Below are 25,721 nucleotides of genomic sequence, written 5' to 3' on the forward strand. Positions count from 1 at the left end.
AAACGTGGGTTTCAACATGTGTCCAGCAGCGTTTGCATCTGCGTCTCGTGTGCATGAAGCCTTAGAATGAAATGTTTAAGTTACACTCTGTTCAATGGCAGGTGTCATAAATAAGGAAAACAGTTATAAATAACATCTTATGTTTGAATATAATATTAACAAGAAACAGTTCAAATAATAACTTATGGGAATCACAAACATAAACAGACAGGGAAATATCCACTGTAACATACAATGCAAATTACAAAGGCAGTATAAATGGCTAACCATCCAAAAAGGTCCAAAATCACTGTTAGGGCTTATAGAAGAAGCTTAGAAAACAATTCAATTTTCTCTGCAACTTTGTCAATGATCACTTCAGAGTCAAGAGAGCAGAGGATGTCCTTTTCTGTTGACATGAACATAAAAGCTTCCAGATGCTCTTGTGACAGCTTGGTTCTGAGTCTGCTTTTGATGAACTTGAGTGTTGGAAATGTGCGTTCACAAGCAACCTGAGTGATGGACAGGGTGAGTAGGAACTGGTATGCAAGGCCTAGGAGGTGGTAGGCATTTGACATTAGATTAAACCTCCTGAGAATCTGGTAGCAACACAGCGGGCATTCTTTACACGAGGAACACTTCTTACATTGGATTTCAACTTGCTCGTCCTCACTCTCATTCTCCAATGTTTTTACCTTTTATTCATCTAGTGGAGTCATTTTTAATCTTTCCCACTGAAGAGCAAAACTGCTTAATTCACTCTGAAGATTCTCAGCACTTGCTTCACTGTCAAACTTTGACAGACATTTGCTAAGTTCTTGGAACATAAGTGGAGAAAGAGACGAGGACTTTAACTGAACAAAGTTTCTTGGGTCCAGAAATGCAAGGTCAGCATAGAGTGTGCCATGACTCAGGAATCTTCTGTGCAATGTCTCTGTAGCTGAGTCCATTATCGGATTGTGCACTGTGACTTCATAAGCCTTTTCTGGACTTGTGATCGTTTCAGCATGAGCAATCTCTCCAGGCATGGTTTTCTTCTTCCTTTTTCTTTGTGATGGCAATGTAGACTGAACTTCCAGTTCTATCTCTTTGTCCTGCTCCTGCAATTTTTCATTTGCCCACAGAACAAATTTCTCTGCAGCTGCGCTAACTGAGGCAAAATCTCTAGACATATTTTTAAGACTTTCATATGTTGCCATAATCATTCTATGAGCAGACAGTATATCCATCCCCTGCGTTTGAAGGTATTTGGACAATGGTGAAGTCTTCTCAAATATCCTGAGGAAGGTTTGTGCCGTCAGTATCATCTCATACTCCAGCAGAGCTTCTACAAATCCTCATGCTTGAATGCGAGCAGTCGTCTTTAAGGTAATATTTTCTTGTATTGCTGTCAATGCAAGAATGACATCCATGTAGAGACAATTATCTGGATTTGCAAATGATCCAAACACTTTCCTGAGAGCGTTATCCTTGGCCCACCACAGTGTCTCTCCAATTAGTGAGAGTCGTCTCTGGTGCTTGTCTTGGCTCTCACTTTCCCACACATTCATCCTTTTATATGACTCACGAAAGAACACTGCGATGTCATTAAGCACTGAAAAAAGTGATCCACATTGAATTATCGTTTGGCTTGTGTCAAAACTAGGTTAAGAACATGGGCATAGCACCAAACATGCACTTGATTTGGTGAAAATTTGGACATCTGAGTTGAAAAGCCTTTGTAGCAGCCTTGCATGTTAGAGGCACCATCTGTAGCATGTCCAATGCAGTTTGCCAAGTCTAAATTGATCTTCTCTGAAAGCTCTGAAACAATATCCACAAAATATTGTCCAGTAGATTCCTTACACTTGACAATGCTAATAAGCCTTTCATGAATGGTGTCTGTAACATATCGCAAAACAATAGAACACTGGTCTTGTGAGGTGATGTCTTGTGTGGTGTCAATCTGCACCGAGAACATTACGGCATTCTTTGTCTCTCACAATGGTCTCCTGAATAAGGTGCTGAATGGTTTCAATTACAGAATTAATGGTTCTTGCAGACAGTAACGTAACCAGTGAACCTCTGCCTTTTGCCCCAGTCTGATGTAGCTTCTTAGATTTTTCAATGCATTCTTTTAAATGCTCTTTCAGACAGACATCATACTTGCTTAACAGGAGTATAATCTCTAAAAAGTTGCCATGATCAATATTGCTGTCATCAAGCATGTATGCAGCCTCATTCTCTGACCTATAGCTAAGTCCTCTTTTGCCGATCAATTTGACAACATTAACTACACGCTCCAGTATTTGTCGCCTCTTTCTGATTTGTTCTCTGTGTGAGGACAGCTGATTTCCACTAAGTAAATGTTTAACGCCAGATTTAGAGGCATTTAAGAAGTATGCTTCTGCACAGGTTTTGTGTGCCATGCTCTTTTCATTTTCCTCTATGCGCTGATGCACATGTTTCCAGTCTGTCATACCACTTATAAATGGAGATTTGTCAGCTAACTTGGCAAATGCTATGCAGACAGAGCAATATAATGCATGGCGTTCTTGGCAGTAAGTAAGCCACTGTCTATGAGTACCATCCTTGCACCAGAACACTTTCTGTACCAATGGATTACTTGATGTTTGTTGCGGATGATAATTAAAAAATATCTTCACGTTTTCCTGGTGGGGACGAATGTAATAATCAATGTTTTCCTCTGTGACTTCACTTTCCTCTGTGTATGCTGCCATTTCTACACTCTCTCCTTGGTTTACATCTCCTCTGTCATCTACTCCCTCATGCGTTATGTCTTCTGCTCTCTCTAATCCTCTATCTTTTTTCTCACCTTCTCTCTCTTGTCTACACTCATGTTCCTGCTCATCTCCTCTATCCTCTTCACATTCAACGCCTGCCTCGTGTTATCTCTCCTCTCCACTCTCCTCTATTGTGGACCCAGCCTGAGAATGGACATATAGTAAGTCACAACTGTAGGCATAATATGTTCCAAAAAGTCCACAAATCTTTATGTTGTTTAAAAAGGAATAAAAAATGAATGTCTGACTTAACGCAGCAGTCAGGCCTGCTCTGCTCTCAGCTTTTGCTGATGTTCCAGCAAATAATACATCTAATTTTACACATTTAGCAGCATCTGCCTCAAGTGCTTGCTTTTTTTTTTTCTCTTAACTTCTCAGCTCCGCCTTTACGTTTATTCTTGTGTTTTAACATGTTTGTTGTTGCACGTCACACCTAATGGGTTTAGTTAAAGTGTAATACATTATTTAAACATTGCTCTAGAATTTCAAAACTGCTTATATACTTCTGGAGTAAACTTCTATTAATCTTATGTTATTATCTATGCTATTAAGGTTTGAACATGCAATACAGACACATATATACTTGTCGTGAATTGGCAAAAGAATTGAAAAATCTAGGACAGGGCAACTAATCTGGAATGGATTGTTGCATTGCAGATTTTTGCATCTGCATTTCCCCAAATACAGAAATGTACCATCTGCAAAGTTTTTTCCTGAGACCCATTTTCAGCAGAGAGTGGGCTGAAGTCCGCTCTCTACTGATGTCACAGAAATCAGTCCAGGCACCGTGTCATCATGACAATAAAGTCTGGACCTGCCAGGTGCTTGGACTGATACCCGCCGCCTCAGCCTCTCAGAGAGCCGCTGAGAGCCTGAGACAGCCGCTCCCCACTCCTCCACAGCTCAGCACTCCAGTGAGCATGGGGGGGGGGGGGGCAGAGCAGAGAGCTGCTGATTTACAAGCAGCAGCTCTCTGCTCAGGCAGCTAAGAGAACCTGAGCCATCAGCAGTGTTTGATGGTTTGGTTCTCAGTGCAGAGGCGACGGGGGATAGATGCTGCATCCACCTAGGTAAGTATAAAACAGGAAAAAATAAATAAAATAAAACATACTTCTCTTTTAATTAATTAAAAACGTAGCTGATGGTTGTTGTCAGTTTATGTTACACAGAAAGTAGCCTTTTACTCCATGATGCAGGAAGCTCCAAAGAGTGGCAGCAACAGCAATGGTAGCAGTGGCAGCTCCTTTTCCAGCCATATCTCAGCCAATATTAAAGAAGAGGACTGCAACCCAGAAGAGGAGAGTCCTCCAGAAGTCCCCTGTTCACCTATTTCCAGGGAGATATCAGCTCAGTGGTGGATGAGCACTTCAGCAGAGCTCTCAGCCAACCCAGCAGTTATTCCCCAAGCAGTGCTGCTGCCAAGACTGCCAGTACTGCCACGGGTCACTGATGAATGAATGTACTGCCACTGAACACTGAAGAATGAATGTACTGCCACTGGTCACTGATGCATTAATGACTGACCAGTGGTCAGCCATTAATGCATCAGTGATCAGTGGCAGTACATTCATTCATCATCAGTGATCATGACCAGCAGTGTTAGTACATTAATTCATCAGTGACCATGACTACAAGTGTAAGTACATTCATTCATCAGTGACCATGACTAAAAGTGGCAGTATATTCATTCATTAGTGACCATGACTACAAGGGGCAGTACATTCATTCATCAGTGACCATGACTACAAGTGGCAGTACATTCATTCATCAATGACCATGACTACAAGTGGCAGTACATTCATTCATCAGTAACCATGACCAGTGGCAGTAAATTATTCATCAATTACCGTGACCAGTGGCTGCAAATTCATTAATCAGTGACCGTGACCAGTGGCAGTAAATTATTCATCAATTACCGTAACCAGTGGCAGTAAATTAATTCACCAGTGGCAGTAAATTCATTCATCATTTACTATGACCAATGACATTAAATTATTAATCAATTACCATGACCAGTGACAAAAAATTATTAATAATTTATCGTGAATATTGACATTAAATTATCAATTACCGTGGATAGTGACAATTATTAATCAATTACCATGACAATAAATTATTAATCAATTACCGTGGACAGTGACAATAAATTATGAATTACCGTGACAATAAATTATTAATCAATTACAGTGACAATAAATTATTAATCAATTACCATTACCAGTGACAATAAATTATTAATCAATTATCATTACCAGTGACAATAAATTATCAGTTACCGTCACCAGTGACAAATTATTAATCAATTACCGTGGACAGTGACAATAAATTATCAGTTACCGTGGACAGTGACAATAAATTATTAATCAATTACCATGACCAGTGACAATAAATTATTGATCAATTACCGTGGACAGTGACAATAAATTATCAGTTACCGTGGACAGTGACAATAAATTATTAATCAATTACCATGACCAGTGACAATAAATTATTGATCAATTACCGTGGACAGTGACAATAAATTATTGATCAATTACCGTGGACAGTGACAATAAATTATTAATCAATTACCATCACCAGTGACAATAAATTATTAATCATTTACCGTGGACAGTGACAATAAATTATCAATTACCGTCACCAGTGACAATAAATTATCAATTACCGTCACCAGTGACAATAAATTATCAGTTACCGTGGACAGTGACAATAAATTATTAATCAATTACCGTGACCAGTGACAATAAATTATTGATCAATTCCCATGGACAGTGACAATAAATAATTAATCAGTTACCGTGGGCAGTGAAAATAAATAATTAACCACTTGCTTACTGGGCACTTAAACACCCTTCCTGCCCAGACCAATTTCCAGCTTTCGGTGCTCTCACACTTTGAATGACAATTACTCAGTCATGCAACACTGTACCCAAATGAATTTTTTGTCCTTTTTTCCCACAAATAGAGCTTTCTTTTGCTGGTATTTGATAACCTGGGGTTTTTATTTTTTGCGCTATAAATGAAAAAAAGACTGAAAATTTTGAAAAAAAACACATATTTCTTTGTTTCTGTGACAAAATTATGCAAATTATTAATTTTTCTTCATAAATTTTGGGCACAATTTATACTGCTACATATCTTTGGTAAAAATAACCCAAATTAGTGGATATTATTTGGTCTTTGTGAAAGTTAGAGAGTCTACAAGCTGTGGTGCGAATCGTACAAAATTGATCACATCTGATGTACTGGTGGCCTATCTCGCTTCTTGTGACCCGAACAAGCCAGGAAAGTACAAATACCCCCCAAATGACCCTTTTTGGAAAGTAGACATTCCAAGGTATTTAGTAAGAGGCATGGTGAGCTTTTTGATGTTGTCATTTTTTTCCCACAATTCTTTGCAAAATTAAGATTTTTAATTTTTTTTACACAAAATTGTCATTGTAATAGGTTATTTCTCTCACGTAGCATGTGTATACCACAAATGACACCCCCAAAAAAAATCTGCTACTCCTCCTGAGTATTACAATACCACATGTGTGGGACTTTTTCACAGCCTGGCCACATAGAGAGGCCCAACATGCAGGGAGCGCCATCAGGTGTTTTAGGAGCATAAATTACACATCTAACTTGTTGACTACCTATTACACTTTTGAAGGCCCTGGAGCACCAGGACAATGACACGTGACACTGATGACAGATGGCACTGATACGTGGCACTGATGACACATGGCACTAATATGTGGCACTGATGACAGATGGCACTAATACGTGGCACTGATGACAGATGGCACTAATACGTGGCACCGAAGACGCGTGACACTGATGACAGATGGCACTGATAAGTGGCATTGATGACACGTGACACTGACAACAGATGGCACGTGACACTGACAGGTGGCACTGATGACAAATGGCTCTGATACGTGGCACTGATGACAGATGGCACTAATATGTGGCACTGATGACAGATGGCACTATGTGGCACTGATGACACGTGGCACTGGGAGATGGCACTATGTGGCACTGATGACACGTGGCACTGGGAACAAATGGCACTGACAACAGGTGGCACTGGGGACAGATAGCACTAAGAGGTGGCACTGGGGACAGATAGCATTAACAGGTAGCACTGGGGGCAGGTAGCACTGGGGTGGATGGCACTGGGGTGGATGGCACTTGGGTGGATGGCACTGGGGGAGCATGGCACTTTTTTACATTTTTTATTTTTATTTTCCCACTTACGGCCGCTGTAGCCGTTCATCTCTCCCCTCTCACACGCTGTCTGTGTGAGGAGGCAGAGCGGCGCTGAGAGATGATCTCATATGTTTACATATGAGATCATCTCACATTGGACACGCCGATCGCACTGTAAACGGCTGCTGTGATTGGCCGTTTACAGCGATCTGTATCTCCGGGGGACACGGCAAACACAGAACTAAACACCAGGACGTCCAGGGACGGCCTCCCGGAGGAAAGTGCCTGCTCTATAGCCGTCATTCGGCTATAGGGCGGGCAGGAAGAGGTTAATCAGTTAACGTGGACAGTGGCAGTACATTTACTCCTACCCCCCCCCCCCCCCGCCATGCTGCATATTACAGATATCACAGACATGCCATGCAGCCTGCAGTTGATTTTCTTATTTAGTGCTTACTTGATGATACTGGTTAGGTTATGGATTGCTTTGTCCCTGGACATTGACACAGTCTGTGCTGCTGTCTGGAGTGGAATCCTGCAGGCTGCAGCTGTGGAGTGTGGAGCAATGTTCTGGTTCCTCGCTCCTCGTTCCTCCTCGGCGGCGCTTTCCCTTCACTCCCAGGCAGGCAGCTAAGCTTGAACTCCTCCCATATCCCCGGGCCGCCTCCGCCCTCCGGCTGTGACGTCACGGCGCTGAGACAAGTAAGATAAGGGGAGTGAGTGGCAGCGTCACCAGGGGGGATGTACTTGTGCGCCGGCCCAGGTGCTGTGGCAGAGCCGCGGCCGCCGCTGCCGGCGGTGAAAATAAAAAAAAGTAATAAAGCTGAAACTGACAACCGGCCCAGCAGCCCACTGAGCCAGGAATCTCCCGGTAGTCCCGATGGCCAGTACAGGCCTGCTTTGCACTGCAAGTGCACCTAGAAGTAAAATCGCTGTAGCCATCTGGGATGTGCAAAGAAAAAAATAAAAATAGCATTTTAGCTTGCACATGATTGGATGATAAAATCAGCAGAGCTTCCACTTATTTCAGATCTACCCCTTAGATTTAGAGCAGCTGAACTTCCAAGTGCACTTTCAGTGCAAAGTGGATTTGCCTTTCGTAAATAACCCCCTATGTGTCATTACCATTTCCCACATCCCTTTATACTGGGTTCCTTATTGCATATCCCTGAACCCTATATGCTAATTGCATATCCCTGATCTATCAGAACACCCAGATCCTTCTCCACTACTGATTCCCCCAGTTGTACTCCCCCTAGTATGTAAGATGCATGCATATTGTTAGCCCCCAACTGCATAACTTTACATTTATCAACATTAAACCAGTTGCTCAAATAAACAGTGCATTGAGGTCGGCTTGTAAGTTGGAGACATCCTGTAAGGACATTATTTCAGTACATAGCTTTATGCCATCTGCAAAGACTGAAATGGTACTTTTAATCCCAGACCCTATATCATTTATTGGGTTCATTCATCACAGAGGAGATCAGGGAATAAATGTTTCTCCATCTCCTCTTCAGGCAGCAGTTCCAACCATTTACCATGGTCCCCGAAGAGTCTGGGAACCGCTGTGGGCTATGGTTGGGGAAGGGGATAAGCCATCCAGGTCACTTTTACAAGAAAGCCGATCGCCATCAGCCATCTTCCTAGTATTAATCTCTTGCTATCTGGACATTTTAATACATATGTCAGTCAGCAAGTGGTTAAAGGCCTTCATAGTTTTCATTTACTCCTGAATTGTGTTTTCTGCTTCACAAAGTAGTTTATGTATTTTAAAATCTCCAGACTACTAAATGCAATCTCTACTAGTATTTATTTCTGATTGCAGCTTAATGTGTTATTTTCAGCGCAACCCAGGAGTCACAACGCCTGGAACTCTCTATTATGCAAATACAGACACTATGAATGGGTGCAAAGACCCAGCCTTCCACCTTTTTTACTGGTCAGAAAGATGGTTCTACTGTCTGATAGCTATGAACGAGAGGTGAGGGGAGAGGGTGATGCATCAACTTTATAGGATAAATATACATTTGCATATCAGAGCACCAAACTTCGGGGATCACAGGGTGCCCTAAAACAGATGAAAGGTATGTGCTGGTACCTCTGGGTGTCTGTATTAAATTTTTGTAAAAGATGTTGGGTTTTTGTTTTGTTTTTTTAGTACAAATTTTTTTAATGTTGTTAAAAAGCTTAGAGAATGGGAATGTGTAATCCAACCCGGCTGTGTCCTACTAGAATATATTTTTTGAGCAATTGGAAGGGCTACTAAACAGATGTAGATCAGTTCCAATTCCTGCAACATATAAATGCTGTAAACTTCTTGAATAATAGGATTAAATTATATCAATAAATGGTAAACAGAAATTTACCTTTATTTCAAAAGATATGTGCTAATATAAGTCTTATTGCGACCCTTGACCTTGAGCCTCCTTTGGGAGAATTTCAATGTCAGGGGCAGGGCCGGACTGGCCAACCGGGATACTGGGAAATTTCCCGGTAGGCTGTCTGCACTCAGTGTCCTGGGGCCACTTTTGGCTCGGAGCTTGGCTGGCTGTCAGTAAAATAAAAAGCAGCGGCCGCCACCGCACTTTCCAATGCAGTGCCTCCTCTTCTTATCCGGCGCCGCCCCCTGAACTGCAGAGTGATATGCCTGAGGGGAGGAGCAGAAGAACGCTGTGGTGCTGCTTGATTTCTCCTTCCATTCAGCCCGTGTGGTGCCAGGACCGCCCACTAGTCTGCATGCAGAGTAACGAGTGAGGGCAGCAGGAGAATAGGAGAAGTGAACGGCCATCCGTGGAGCAGAAGAATTAAGGTGCTGCAATCTGTATAATCTCTCTTTCTCTCACCATTGCACGGTTGCACCCCCTCTCTCTCCCCCGCCCCCCTCTCTCTCATTCCCTCTCTCTCCCTCCCCCCTCTCTCTCTCATTCCCTCCCTCCTCTCTCTCAAAATTGCATGGTGCACCCCCTCTCTGTCACCCTTCTCCCCCTTCTCTCCCTCCCTCTCTCTCTCCCCCTTCTGTCCCTCCCTCCCTCTCTCTCTACCCCTTCTGTCCCTCCCTCCCTCTCTCTCTCCCTCCCTCTCTCTCTCCCCCTTCTCTACCTCCCTCTCTCACCATTGCATGGTGCACCCCCTCTCTCTTTCGTTCTCCCTCTCTCTCTCCCTCCCTCTCTCACCATTGCACGGTGCACCCCCTCTCTCTCATGCCCCCTCTCTCTCCCCCTCTCTCATATTATCTCCCCCTCTCTCTCGCTCTCGTTCTCTCCCTCACCATTGCATGTTGAACCTCCATCTCTCTCTTGTTCTCCCTCTCTCCATTTCTCCCCCCTCGCTCTCTCTCTCTCTACTTTTCTCTCTCTCTCTCTCTCTCTCTCTCTCTCGTGTAATTATTTGAAAAAAAGTTAACGTATTTATTTTAATAATATATATAATAATAATAAAAAGTGAACCTGGGTGGGGAAATACCACCATGTTTTACATTATACGTTCCTGTACACTGCGTGCCCTATAAAAAGCAAGTGGGCATTAAGGGACAGAGTAAACACCACCTAAATTTTGATACACCATACATGTGTAAAGGGCAATGGTGTGCAGGCAATTTTTTTTTATTTTTTTGTGTGCATTGTAATGCGCATGCACTGAGCACTGTAAACTGTGGGCTCAAGATGGAGCTGGGCTCAAGTTTCTAAGAACACTGTAACTCCTGTCTCAGCGCATGTGCAGGATTTGTGGGAGGAGTGACGCGTTAATCATATTATGAATATTTGATAGTAAATGCTGCTGGGGTCAGGGTTGGGAGCACAGGGTTTCAAAAGTGGAGAGTGCCCGAGAAACTGACGAATCACGGTTAATGTCATGTAGAAAGTGGTGGATTTGGAAATATGTCCAGCTAGGGAATGAGTTATTAGATGTATTTGCTGACAGCATGTTTTGATATAGGAGAGATATAGGAGATATGTTTTTGGGGTTTTTTTTGTTAGTGATTGAAATGGATAAGAAAGGTAAAGGTAAAATAAAACAGAAAGGAGCAGCAGAAAAAGAACAAGAAAAAAAAAACTCTTAGAAAAAGCTACAAAACAGTATCAAAAAGTCAGTAGCTTGTTTAAGATAGTGGCAACAAAGCATGACTTACCACCTGCATCTACACATAAAGACAGTGGTGCTAGCTGTGGCACAGCAATGAATAGCACTGTACAAGTGGATATGGATACTGATGCAGGTGAAGATATTCACTACAGTATTGGACCTCCTATTGAGCTAGAAACTGATGAAGAAGAAATCATTAGCAGCAGAAGTGATTCCAGAAGTAGTGGGCATTAATGAGGGCATACTTGACAAAGTTGATGATGAAATGTGGTTTATTAGACCAAAATCTGAAAAATCAGAAAATTTGGATGCATTTTTCCGGTTTCATTCATGTCAACTAGATTTCCATTCTTTCAATTTGAAACAGTTATAGGAGAGAAGGGACGGAAAGAAGCGTCACTGGGCAGCACAGTGGTGTAGTGGTTAGCACTCTCACCTAGCAGTAAAAAGGGTCGTTGGTTCGTATCCCAACCACGACACTACCTGCCTGGAGTTTCCATGTTCTCCCTGTGCCTGCGTGGGTTTCCTCCGGGTACTCCGGTTTCCTCCCACACTCCAAAGACATGCAGGTAGGCTAATTGGCTTCTGTCCAAAATTGGCCCTAGTATATGAATGGGGACCTTGGATTGTGGGCTCTTTGAGGGTAGGGACCAATGTGAGTGTGTAATGTACAAGGATAGGGATAGACACTCACTCAGGTTGAACTGGATGGACTGGTGTCTTTATTCAACCTTACTAACTATGAAACTATGAAACTATGGTTGACCTATTCACATGGACATGGTGTTTTTTTTCTGCATGGTGTGTCTTGCTTTCAGTAGAAAGACAGGCATCAGTGCTTTTATTGATGGTTGCTTTGATGAAAATGATGTATCAGAGAATTGAAGAGCACAAAAAAAGCAACATCCACAATATTAGCTCTGAATCATTCTTGATGAGATCAAAGAATATGGACATATCTAGTCATTTCTTTGGGAAACAAACAACAGCCAGAAAGGAGGAAGTGAAGAGAAAACGTGCCATCCTAGAGAGAGTGATTGACACCATCAAGCTGGAAAAAGATGTCTAAGCTATAGGGCAACAGCTGAAGCAGCATATACTTTAGATGATAAAAATTTGGACCATGGAAATTTCCTTGAGATTTTGCTACTCCTAAGCAAGTTTGATCCCTTGCTGAAAAAAGTAAAAAGGCATCAAGGTGCAACGAGTAGCACATGACATAAAACAACAGTGAACAATATCATCTGTGCAATTAGGAGACTGCCACATATGAAATAAAAAGGTGCATAATTACCACCATGAGCAGCGCTGCTGGCCCCAGGGAACCCGACTCCCTCACTGCACAGCTGGAAAAAATCATTGTAAAGTGCTCTCTGATGCCCAGCGGGAAGAGAGGTGGGCGGGTTCAGAGGTGGGTGAGGACCATCCCCACTGCTAAATCTCCTCTATACTGCCGCAGACTGGCTGACTGGTTTTCCCTTGTGGGAGGTGGGTCTCCCACGATCATTCTCAAATGCCACTCCAATTGTCTATTTGCGCACTGCTTCTGCTCGAAACAACTGCTCAACTAGACTGATTTTCGTGTGTGGGAGGCGGGTCTCCCAGGATCACTCTCGCACACCACCCGAAGGGTGTCCCGTGCCATGTCTGGCACCTGCGCCGGGAGTTTCCAACCCCTGCCATAATGATTCAAGTTAGGGAACACTGGCTGTTTTCTCAACTAACAGAAGTATTGAAACTGCAGTAAATCATTTTTTTTTTTTTATGCCTGACTAGTGATCAGTGTCTATGTTCTCTACAGACAGGAAATGGAGAAGACCAATATGTTGAACATGGAGAAATGGAGGCTACAAGTAAAGAAGAGGTGGCATTGGTCACAGAGGTAAATATGAGGATAAAAAATACACTTAATACATTATTTTAATTGAAGCCTGATTAGTGATCAGTGTCTATGTTATCAGCAGACAAGAACTGGAAAAAAAGACCGATATGTTCAAAATGAAGAAATTGAGACTGCAAATAAAGCAGAGCTGGAGTCAGTCACAGAGGTAAATATAAAAACATCACATTTGTCATTCAAAGTTTGAGGGCTGTCCTTATAGTCATGGCTTCACTATGTAGTGCTGCCTTTCTCAAAGAGGGCTTCTGTGGAACTCTAGGGATTAATAGGGGTTTCTTCAACAGTAATTCATTGATCTCAGGCTTGAGAGAAGCTGAATAGTTCCTGTACCAACACGGCATGTCCTCCCTTCTGTCAGATACCAAACATAACTTCTGACACCAGTAGCGTCGCTAGGGGGTGGCTTCTGGGGCTATAGCCCAGAGTCTCTTACTGAGTCTCTTATAGCCCAGAGTCTTTTATGCAGCAGGGCCAGATTAACGTAGGGGCTACATATCCAGGTCCCTACCTTATTTTAAGCCCAGCTGCCCAAAAAGAAAAGGACCTCCTGTCAGCTCACCATATCACAGCTGTGTCCCCGTATGGGCTTCTAACCTCCCTTAGCCACCTTGTGCCTATATCCAGCCATACCATGTGTGCAGGGGGGAGATCCTCCACCTGTTGTGTGGGGAGCCTTCTACTAGGCACTGATGCTGTGCCATTCCCCCTCTGCCAAGGGCCACAGTGGAAGATTCCAGTGTGCAATCATCATACCTGTGTGAGCCTCACAAATATACACAGCAGAGCAGAGACCAGTGGAACACGGGGGACCTTTGGAAAGGAGCCCCCTGTAAGGAGGGGGTTCTCTGGGGACAGTGATGTAAGGGGGGCTCTCTGGGGACCCTGAGGGGGATACACACTCAGATATGTATAATTATATATATGCGTGTGTGTGTATACATGTGTGTGTGTAATATATATATATGTATATATATATATATATATAATTAGAGCTGCAATGAAAGATTAGTTTGTCTGTCGACTAATCTATCAATAATTTTTTTGATTAGTCATCGACTATACAATTATTTATTTATTTTAATTAATCTAGTGTTTTTTTTTTTTATTATTATTATCTAATTAATCCTTTGGATAACTTTACAAAAAATGATACATAAAAAAAAATAAAAATAAAAAGTGTAAGATAAAAGAATACAACTAGTACATACATATATATTACATATACGTATGTAGTTATATTCTTTTATCTTACCTTTTTTCCTTTTTTTCTGTATTTATTTTTTTGTAAAGTTAAGATAAAAGAATATAAATTATATATATATATATTCTTTTATCTTAGCTTTTTTTATTTTCTGTTCAGAAGTTCATGAATGTTTATAATTTATTTTTTACAATGCTTTCTTTTTTTAAGGGGGAGGGTGTGTGGGGACAGTGTCAGTGTGTTGTTTGTTTTGTTTTTTAATAATTTTTTTAAAAAAAATTATTATTATTTATTGCAATTTTTTTTATCAGCCCAGTTGGGGGGGGGGGGGCGGCTATGGTGAGATATCAGGGGTCTTAACAGACCCCTGACATCTCCCATTTGAGACAGAGAAAGGGACTAGGGACGGCTATGGTGAGATATCAGGGGTCTTAACAGACCCCTGACATCTCCCATTTGAGACAGAGAAAGGGACTAGGGACAGAGATTCTCCAGTCCCTTTCTCTGCAGCCTCTGCTGCACTGATAATGAATGGAGAGAAGACAGCGGCTTCTCTCCATTCATTAACTGAGACATCGTAATCACAGGAGGTTACAATGTTTCAGTTATGTGAATGGACAGTCAGTGGTCACTGACTGTCCATTCTGAAAACGAAGGAGCCGGGGTTTACCGTCTCCTACCTCCACTCTCCATCCTGAGATACCGAGGGAGGCGGCAGCACGGAGGGGGGGAAGAGAGGGGGACAGAAGCACAGAGGAGAAGAGAGGGGGCGGCAGTATGGAGGGGGACAGATGCACGGAGGGTGGAAAAGAGAAGAGAGGGGGGTGGCAGCACAGAGGGGGAGAAGACAGGGGGACAGCAGCATGGAGGGGGAGAAGTGAGGGGGGCGGCAGCACAGAGGAGAGCGGGAGACACGGAGCAGGATGAGAGAAGCACCGCGCTGAAAGCCGCTGTGGGGGTGTGGACCTGCAACTCTCACTGTGTGACACATCGACGTTTGCACGCACGTCAACGTATTTTCATATCAACGTAATCGATTACGCCGACTCGTCATGGCAGCTCTAACATATATATATTTATATATTAATAATACCTCTTGAAATTTTCCACATTTTGTCATGTTGCAACCAAAAATGTGTATGTATTTTATTGGGATTCTATGTGATAGATCAAAACAAAGTAGCACATAATTGTGAAGTGGAAGGAAAATGATCAATGGTTAATTTTTTTTTTTTTACAAATATCTGAAAAGTGTGGCATGCGTTTGTATTTAGCCTCCTTTACTCTGACCCCTAACTAAAATCTAGTGGAACCAATTGCCTTCAGAAGTCACCTAATTAGAAAATAGAGTCCACCTGTGTGTAATTTAATCTCAGTATAAATACAGCTATTCTGAGAAGCCCTCAGAGGTTTGTTAGAGAACCTTAGTGAACAAAAAGAATTAAGAAGGCCAAGGGGGGCATGACCGGAAATTGCCCTGCATGGAAGCCTGAGCACTTATTGCATGGTGAACCTCCATCTCTCTCTTGTTCTCCCTCTCTCCATTTCTCCCCCCTCGCTCTCTCTCTCTCTCTCTACTTTTCTCTCTCTCTCTCGTGTAATTATTTGAAAAAAAGTTAACGTATTTATTTTAATAATATATATAATAATAATAAAAAGTGAACCTGGGTGGGGAAATACCACCATGTTTTACATTATACGTTCCTGTACACTGCGTGCCCTATAAAAAGCAAGTGGGCATTAAGGGACAGAGTAAACACCTCCTAAATTTTGATACACCATACATGTGTAAAGGGCAATGGTGTGCAGGCAATTTTTTTTTATTTTTTTGTGTGCATTGTAATGCGCATGCACTGAGCACTGTAAACTGTGGGCTCAAGATGGAGCTGGGCTCAAGTTTCTAGGAACACTGTAACTCCTGTCTCAGCGCATGTGCAGGATTTGTGGGAGGAGTACGCGTTAATCATATTATGAATATTTGATAGTAAATGCTGCTGGGGTCAGGGTTGGGAGCACAGGGTTTCAAAAGTGGAGAGTGCCCGAGAAACTGACGAATCACGGTTAATGTCATGTAGAAAGTGGTGGATTTGGAAATATGTCCAGCTAGGGAATGAGTTATTAGATGTATTTGCTGACAGCATGTTTTGATATAGGAGAGATATAGGAAATATGTTTTTTTTTTTGTTAGTGATTGAAATGGATAAGAAAGGTAAAGGTAAAATAAAACAGAAAGGAGCAGCAGAAAAAGAACAAGAAAAAAAAAAAAAACTCTTAGAAAAAGCTACAAAACAGTATCAAAAAGTCAGTAGCTTGTTTAAGATAGTGGCAACAAAGCATGACTTACCACCTGCATCTACACATAAAGACAGTGGTGCTAGCTGTGGCACAGCAATGAATAGCACTGTACAAGTGGATATGGATACTGATGCAGGTGAAGATATTCACCACAGTATTGGACCTCCTATTGAGCTAGAAACTGATGAAGAAGAAATTGTGGATGAATCATTAGCAGCAGAAGAGATTCCAGAAGTAGTGGGCATTAATGAGGGCATACTTGACAAAGTTGATGATGAAATGTGGTTTATTAGACCAAAATCTGAAAAATCAGAAAATTTGGATGCATTTTTCCGGTTTCATTCATGTCAACTAGATTTCCATTCTTTCAATTTGAAAAAGTTATAGGAGAGGAGGGATGGAAAGAAGCGTCACTGGTTGACCTATTCACATGGACATGGTGGTTTTTTTCTGCATGGTGTGTCTTGCTTTCAGTAGAAAGACAGGCATCAGTGCTTTTATTGATGGTTGCTTTGATGAAAATGATGTATCAGAGAATTGAAGATCACAAAAAAAGCAACATCCACAATATTAGCTCTGAATCATTCTTGATGAGATCAAAGAATATGGACATATCTAGTCATTTCTTTGGGAAACAAACAACAGCCAGAAAGGAGGAAGTGAAGAGAAAACGTGCCATCCTAGAGAGAGTGATTGACACCATCAAGCTGGAAAAAGATGTCTAAGCTATAGGGCAACAGCTGAAGCAGCATAAACTTTAGATGATAAAAATTTGGACCATGGAAATTTCCTTGAGATTTTGCTACTCCTAAGCAAGTTTGATCCCTTGCTGAAAAAAGTAAAAAGGCATCAAGGTGCAACGAGTAGCACATGACATAAAACAACAGTGATCAATATCATCTGTGCAATTAGGAGACTGCCACATATGAAATAAAAAGGTGCATAATTACCACCATGAGCAGCGCTGCTGGCCCCAGGGAACCCGACTCCCTCACTGCACAGCTGGAAAAAATCATTGTAAAGTGCTCTCTGATGCCCAGCGGCAAGAGAGGTGGGTGGGTTCAGAGGTGGGCGAGGACCATCCCCACTGCTAAATCTCCTCTATACTGCCGCAGACTGGCTGACTGGTTTTCCCTTGTGGGAGGTGGGTCTCCCACGATCATTCTCAAATGCCACTCCAATTGTCTATTTGCGCACTGCTTCTGCTCGAAACAACTGCTCAACTAGACTGATTTTCGTGTGTGGGAGGCGGGTCTCCCAGGATCACTCTCGCACACCACCCGAAGGGTGTCCCGTGCCATGTCTGGCACCTGCGCCGGGAGTTTCCAACCCCTGCCATAATGATTCAAGTTAGGGAACACTGGCTGTTTTCTCAACTAACAGAAGTATTGAAACTGCAGTAAATCATTTTTTATTTTTTTTATGCCTGACTAGTGATCAGTGTCTATGTTCTCTACAGACAGGAAATGGAGAAGACCAATATGTTGAACATGGAGAAATGGAGGCTACAAGTAAAGCAGAGGTGGCATTGGTCACAGAGGTAAATATGAGGATAAAAAATACACTTAATAAATTATTTTAATTGAAGCCTGATTAGTGATCAGTGTCTATGTTATCAGCAGACAAGAACTGGAAAAAAAGGGCGATATGTTCAAAATGAAGAAATTGAGACTGCAAATAAGGCCCCTTTCACACTGGGGCGGTTTTCAAGCGTTACAGCGCTAAAAATAGCGCCTGTGTAGCGCCTGAAAAAAACCGGCCCCTTTTACTCCAGTGTGAAAGCCGGAGGGCTTTCACACTGAAGCGGTGCGCTGGCAAGACAGTGAAAAAAGTCCTGCTAGCCGCATCTTTGGAGCGGTGAAGGAGTGGTGTATTCACCGCTCCTACCCATTGAAATCAATGGGACAGCGCGGCAATACAGCCGGCAAAGCGCCGCTGCAGCGGCGCTTTGCGTGCGGTTTTAACCCTTTTTCGGCCGCTAGCGGGGGTTAAAACCACCCCGCTAGCGCCCGCAGACCGCCGCTAAAACGACGGTAAAGCGCCGCTTTACCGCCGACGCCCGCACCGCCCCAGTGTGAAAGCAGCCTAAAGCAGAGCTGGAGTCAGTCACAGAGGTAAATATAAAAACATCACATTTGTCATTCAAAGTTTGAGGGCTGTCCTTATAGTCATGGCTTCACTATGTAGTGCTGCCTTTCTCAAAGAGGGCTTCTGTGGAACTCTAGGGATTAATAGGGGTTTCTTCAACAGTAATTCATTGATCTCAAGCTTGAGAGAAGCTGACTAGTTCCTGTACCAACACGGCATGTCCTCCCTTCTGTCAGATACCAAACATAACTTCTGACACCAGTAGCGTCGCTAGGGGGTGGCTTCTGGGGCTATAGCCCAGAGTCTCTTATTGAGTCTCTTATAGCCCAGAGTCTTTTATGCAGCAGGGCCAGATTAACGTAGGGGCTACATATCCAGGTCCCTACCTTATTTTAAGCCCAGCTGCCCAAAAAGAAAAGGACCTCCTGTCAGCTCACCATATCACAGCTGTGTCCCTGTATGGGCTTCTAACCTCCCTTAGCCACCTTGTGCCTATATCCAGCCATACCATGTGTGCAGGGGGGAGATCCTCCACCTGTTGTGTGGGGAGCCTTCTACTAGGCACTGATGCTGTGCCATTCCCCCTCTGCCAAGGGCCACAGTGGAAAATTCCAGTGTGCAATCATCATACCTGTGTGAGCCTCACAAATATACACAGCAGAGCAGAGACCAGTGGAACACGGGGAACCTTTGGAAAGGAGCCCCCTGTAAGGAGGGGGTTCTCTGGGGACAGTGATGTAAGGGGGGCTCTCTGGGGACCCTGAGGGGGATCCGCACTCAGATATGTATAATTATATATATGCGTGTGTGTAATATATATATATATATATATATATATATATATATATATATATATATATATATATATATATATATATATATATATATATATATATAATTAGAGCTGCAATGAACGATTAGTTTGTCTGTCGACTAATCTATCAATAATTTTTTTGATTAGTCATCGACTATACAATTATTTATTTATTTTAATTAATCTAGTGGTTTTTTTTTTTTTTGATTATCTAATTAATCCTTTGGATAACTTTAGAAAAAATGATACATAAAAAAAATAAAAATAAAAAGTGTAAGATAAAAGAATACAACTAGTACATACAGTGGTGTGAAAAAGTGTTTGCCCCCTTCCTCATTTCCTGTTCCTTTGCATGTTTCTCACACTTAAGTGTTTCGGAACATCAAACCCATTTAAACAATAGTCAAGGACAACACAAGTAAACACAAAATGCAATTTGTAAATGAAGGTGTTTATTATTAAAGGTGAAAAACAATCCAAACCATCATGGCCCTGTGTGAAAAAGTGATTGCCCCCTAAACCTAATAACTGGTTGGGCCACCCTTAGCAGCAACAACTGCAACCAAGCGTTTGCGATAACGTGCAATGAGGCTTTTACAGCGTCCTGGAGGAATTTTGGCCCACTCATCTTTGCAGAATTGTCCTAATTCAGTTACATTAGAGGGTTTTCGAGCATGAACGGCCTTTTTAAGGTCATACCACAACATCTCAATAGGATTCAGGTCAGGACTTTGGCTAGGCCACTCCAAAGTCTTCATTTTGTTTTTCTTCAGCCATTCGGTGGTGGACTTGCTGGTGTGTTTAGGATCATTGTCCTGCTGCAGAACCCAAGTTCGTTTCAGCTTGAGTACACGAACAGATGGTCGGACATTCTCCTTCAGGATCTCTTGGTAGACAGCAGAATTCATAGTTCCTTTTATCACGGCAAGTCTTCCAGGTCCTGAAGCAGCAAAACAGCCCCAGACCATCACACTACCACCACCATATTTTACTGTTGGTATAATGTTCTTTTTATGAAATGCAGTGTTCCTTCTACGCCAGATATACTTGGACACACACCTTCCAAAGAGTTCCACTTTTGTCTCATTGGTCCACAGAATGTTGTCCCAAAAGTCTTGGGGATCATCAAGATGTGTTGTGGAGAAATTGAGACGAGCTTTGATGTTCTTTTTGCTCAGCAGTGGTTTTCTCCTTGGAACTCTGCCATGCAGGCCATTTTTGCCCAGTCTTTTCCTGATGGTGGAGGCATGAACGCTGACCTTAACTGAGGCAAGTGAGGCCTGCAGTTCCTTGGACGTTGTTGTGGGGTCTTTTGTGACCTCTTGGATGAGTCGTCGCTGCGCTCTTGGGGTAATTTTGGGCGGCTGGCCACTCCTGGGAAGGTTCACCACTGTTCCATGTCTTCGCCATTTGTGGATAATGGCTCTCACTGTGGTTCGCTGGATTCCCAAAGCTTTGGAAATGGCTTTATAACCCTTTCCAGACTGATAGATCTCAATTACTTTCTTTCTCAATTGTTCCTGAATTTCTTTGGGTCTCAGCATTATGTGTAGCTTTTAAGGATCTTCTGGTGGACCTTACTGTGTCAAGCAGCTCCTATTTAAGTGATGCCTTGATTGTGAACAGGTGTGGCTAGAGAAATTGAACTCAGGTGTGGACAACCACAGTTATAGTATGTTTTAACAAGGGGGGCAATCACTTTTTCACACAGGGCCATGATGGTTTGGATTTTTTTTCACCTTTAATAATAAACACATTCATTTACAAATTGCATTTTGTGTTTACTTGTGTTGTCCTTGACTATTGTTTAAATTGGTTTGATGTCCTGAAACACTTAAGTGTGACAAACATGCAAAGGAACAGGAAATGAGGAAGGGGGCAAACACTTTTTCACACCACTGTACATATATATTACATATACGTATGTAGTTATATTCTTTTATCTTACCTTTTTTCCTTTTTTTCTGTATTTATTTTTTGTAAAGTTAAGATAAAAGAATATAAATTATATATATATATATTCTTTTATCTTAGCTTTTTTTATTTTCTGTTCAGAAGTTCATGAATGTTTATAATTTATTTTTTACAATGCTTTCTTTTTTTAAGGGGGAGGGTGTGTGGGGACAGTGTCAGTGTGTTGTTTGTTTTGTTTTTTAATAATTTTTTAAAAAAAAATTATTATTATTTATTGCAATTTTTTTTAACAGCCCATTGGGGGGGGGGGCTATGGTGAGATACCAGGGGTCTTAACAGACCTCTGACATCTCCCATTTGAGACAGAGAAAGGGACTAGGGACAGAGATTCTCCAGTCCCTTTCTCTGCAGCCTCTGCTGCACTGATAATGAATGGAGAGAAGACAGCGGCTTCTCTCCATTCATTAACTGAGACATTGTAATCACAGGAGGTTACAATGTTTCAGTTATGTGAATGGACAGTCAGTGGTCACTGACTGTCCATTCTGAAAACGAAGGAGCCGGGGTTTACCGTCTCCTACCTCCACTCTCCATCCTGAAATACCGAGGGAGGCGGCAGCACGGAGGGGGAGAAGACAGGGGGACAGAAGCACAGAGGAGAAGAGAGGGGGCGGCAGTATGGAGGGGGACAGATGCACGGAGGGTGGAAAAGAGAAGAGAGGGGGGTGGCAGCACAGAGGGGGAGAAGACAGGGGGACAGCAGCATGGAGGGGGAGAAGTGAGGGGGGCGGCAGCACAGAGGAGAGTGGGAGACACGGAGCAGGATGAGAGAAACACCGCGCTGAAAGCCGCTGTGGGGGTGTGGACCTACAACTCTCACTGTGTGACACATCGGCGTTTGCACGCACGTCAACGTATTTTCATATCAACGTAATCGATTAAGTCGACTCGTCATGGCAGCTCTAACATACATACATACATACATACATATATATATATATATATATATATATATATATATATATATATATATATATATATATATATATATATATATGTATGTATGTATGTATGTATGTATGTATGTGTGTGTATGTATTTTATTGGGATTCTATGTGATGGATCAAAACAAAGTGGAAGGAAAATGATCAATGGTTAATTTTTTTTTTTTTACAAATATCTGAAAAGTGTGGCATGCGTTTGTATTTAGCCTCCTTTACTCTGACCCCTAACTAAAATCTAGTGGAAGCAATTGCCTTCAGAAGTCACCTAATTCGAAAATAGAGTCCACCTGTGTGTAATTTAATCTCAGTACAAATACAGCTATTCTGAGAAGCCCTCAGAGGTTTGTTAGAGAACCTTAGTGAACAAAAAGAATTAAGAAGGCCAAGGGGGGCATGACCGGAAATTGCCCTGCATGGAAGCCTGAGCACTTATTGCATGGTGAACCTCCATCTCTCTCTTGTTCTCCCTCTCTCCATTTCTCCCCCCTTCGCTCTCTCTCTCTCTACTTTTCTCTCTCTCTCTCTCTCTCGTGTATTTATTTGAAAAAAAGTTAACGTATTGATTTTAATAATATATATAATAATAATAATAAAAAGTGAACCTGGGTGGGGAAATACCACCATGTTTTACATTATACGTTCCTGTACACTGCGTGCCCTATAAAAAGCAAGTGGGCATTAAGGGACAGAGTAAACACCTCCTAAATTTTGATACACCATACATGTGTAAAGGGCAATGGTGTGCAGGCAATTTTTTTAAATTCTTTTGTGTGCATTGTCATGCGCATGCACTGAGCACTGTAAACTGTGGGCTCAAGATGGAGCTGGGCTCAAGTTTCTAGGAACACTGTAACTCCTGTCTCAGCGCATGTGCAGGATTTGTGGGAGGAGTACGCATTAATCATATTATGAATATTTGATAGTAAATGCTGCTGGGGTCAGGGTTGGGAGCACAGGGTTTCAAAAGTGGAGAGTGCCCGAGAAACTGACGAATCACGGTTAATGTCATGTAGAAAGTGGTGGATTTGGAAATATGTCCAGCTAGGGAATGAGTTATTAGATGTATTTGCTGACAGCATGTTTTGATATAGGAGAGATATAGGAAATATGTTTTTGGTTTTTTTTTTTTTTGTTAGTGATTGAAATGGATAAGAAAGGTAAGGGCCGGTTCACACTGCGGGTGACAGCGATCCGACTTCAGGTCGGTCTAGGTCGCCTCAAGTCGCCTCCAGGTCGCTCTGCATTAAAAACAATGATAGTCAATGGAGCTGTCTTAATAGATGCTACTGCAGTAGCTCCGACTTTTAAAAAAGGTTCCTGTACTACTTGGAAACGACTTCTAGGCGACTTGTACCCATTCATGTCAATGTAAGTCGCCTCTCCTGTTCATCTGTAGGCTACTTGACAGGAAGTCACCCAGCCCCCACTGCAGGCAGCCCCTCCTTTCCATACACATTAGTTTCGTTTTCCTCCTTATCTTCAACTCACACAGACCAAGAGCTCAGTCCTGCAAAATGTCTGCTATGAACAGGAGAGAACCAGTGGACAATGAGTCCCTCATACGCCTTGTTAGGGAGAGAAGGTGTCTGTATGCCAAGACAGACAAAGCATACTAGCTAATACAAAAAAGAGAGAGTGCCTGGCTGGAGATCTGCAGACTCTCTTTCGAAGACTGGGATGTCTTGTCACAGGCCGACCGCTCTGCAAAAAGTAAGTTTATATGTCTTTTCTCCTTCACTATGCATGATTGTTGTAGTTCAATTTAGGTCTTGTAGGTCTTCTTTTGCACAGGGAATCGGTGCATAAATGCCCCCTTTCACAACAGTCCTTGGTTCCTCCCCCTAGATCCCCCTGCCATCAAAAATATCACACCAGAGCAACAAAAGCTCCAATTACATGAACATTAGATGAATTGACTGTTCTAATAGTGTCTGAACTGTATTCCCCACGTTTTTGCTTCAAAAAAGCATTGTTTCAATACCAACTTGATGTGCCACGTGACCTGCCACGGCTGCCACGGGACCTTCCACGGGTGCCACGGGAAGTGCCACGGGTGCCACGGGACGTGCCACGGGTGCCACGGGACGTGCCACGGGTGACACTGGACCTGCCACGGGTGCCACGGGATGTGCCACGGGTGCCACATGACGTGCCACGGGACCTGCCACGGGTGCCACGGGACGTGCCACGGGTGACACTGGACCTGCCACGGGTGCCACGGGACCTGCCACGGGATGTGCCACGGGTGACACGGGACGTGCCACGGGTGACACGGGACGTGCCACGGGTGCCACGGGACGTGCCATGGGTGCCACGGGACCTGCCACGGGACGTGCCACGGGTGACACGGGACGTGCCACGGGTGACACGGGACCTGCCACGGGACGTGCCACGGGTGCCACGGGACCTCCCACGGGTGACACGGGAAGTGCCACGGGTGCCACGGGACCTGCCACGGGTGCCACGGGACGTGCCACGGTTGCCACGGGACCTGCCACGGGTGCCACGGGACGTGCCACGGGACCTCCCACGGGTGACACGGGAAGTGCCACGGGTGCCACGGGACCTGCCACGAGTGCCACGGGACGTGCCACGGGTGCCACGGGACCTACCACGGGTGCCACGGGACCTGCCACGGGACGTGCCACGGGTGCCACGGGACCTGCCACATGTAACATTTTACATGGCGCTCATTACAGGTCACATGGCACTTGGGGTTCCTAATGGTGCCTATTAACTCTAGGGCAAGATTACGGAGCAACATTGGGAAGTCTGTCACTGATGTGTAGCACTATGATAATTTTATTACAATAATGATTGAACAATATAACCACATCAAAAGTAATTTCAACCTAATTTTAACATATTAAATTTATTGAACATATAATAACAAATAACAAAAAACATAGCAGACAACTTTAATTAAAAAACAATAATCCATATCAGCACATGTTAACAACCGTACTCAAAAATTCCCAAAAAGATACTTGATATGAAATCAAAACATTTGTGTAAAAATATTTATGAATTTGATTAGGAAATGGCGTCCATCTGCCACGGCAATTCACCATCCGGTGAATTGAAATAGGATCTAAATTGATCGCGCACTGTGGCACCATCAGTGGATCCCCTTGTAGCACTGATGCGTGCATTTTCCATTTCGTGTAGTAGAGAATCCTCAAAACAATATCCGTCCCTGACTCTGACAAAATTGTGCAGCACGCATGCTGCTTTTACAGCAGTTATAGCATTTTCAATGTTTAAGCTTATTGTAGTATGTAGAAAGCGCCATTTATTGGCTAGAATTCCAAAACTACACTCAACCACCCTTCTTGCCCTTGTTAACCGGTAGTTGAAAATCCTTTTAGGAGTGGACAGGTTCCTACTAGAGTAAGGCCTCATCATGTGTTCACCCAATGCAAAGGCCTCATCCGCAACAAACACATAGGGTAGCGCAGGTTCA

General features: G+C 43.0%; 1 protein-coding gene across 34 annotated transcripts in view; it reads left to right on the plus strand.

The window, feature by feature from the left end:
* Positions 1-25,721, plus strand: part of LOC143981910 (uncharacterized) — a 161,844-nt gene that overhangs the window by 67,641 nt on the left and 68,482 nt on the right. For 7 of the 34 annotated variants that reach the window (XM_077480124.1, XM_077480139.1, XM_077480127.1 and 4 more), the window contains 5 exons: positions 12,844-12,924; positions 13,004-13,090; positions 17,898-17,978; positions 18,058-18,116; positions 18,525-18,552. In XM_077480124.1, coding sequence (XP_077336250.1) covers positions 12,844-12,924; positions 13,004-13,090; positions 17,898-17,978; positions 18,058-18,116; positions 18,525-18,552 — 336 coding nt within the window. Of the gene's footprint in view, positions 1-8,803; positions 9,044-12,843; positions 12,925-13,003; positions 13,091-17,897; positions 17,979-18,057; positions 18,117-18,524; positions 18,553-25,721 lie in introns of those variants that run through there. The other 27 variants (XM_077480131.1, XM_077480134.1, XM_077480142.1 and 24 more) reach the window with 17 other exon arrangements.

The sequence above is a fragment of the Lithobates pipiens genome, unplaced genomic scaffold (genome assembly GCF_037356315.1).
Source record: "Lithobates pipiens isolate NorthernLeopardFrog02 unplaced genomic scaffold, aLitPip1_a1.2 Scaffold_16, whole genome shotgun sequence".
NCBI classification, from domain to species: domain Eukaryota; kingdom Metazoa; phylum Chordata; class Amphibia; order Anura; family Ranidae; genus Lithobates; species Lithobates pipiens.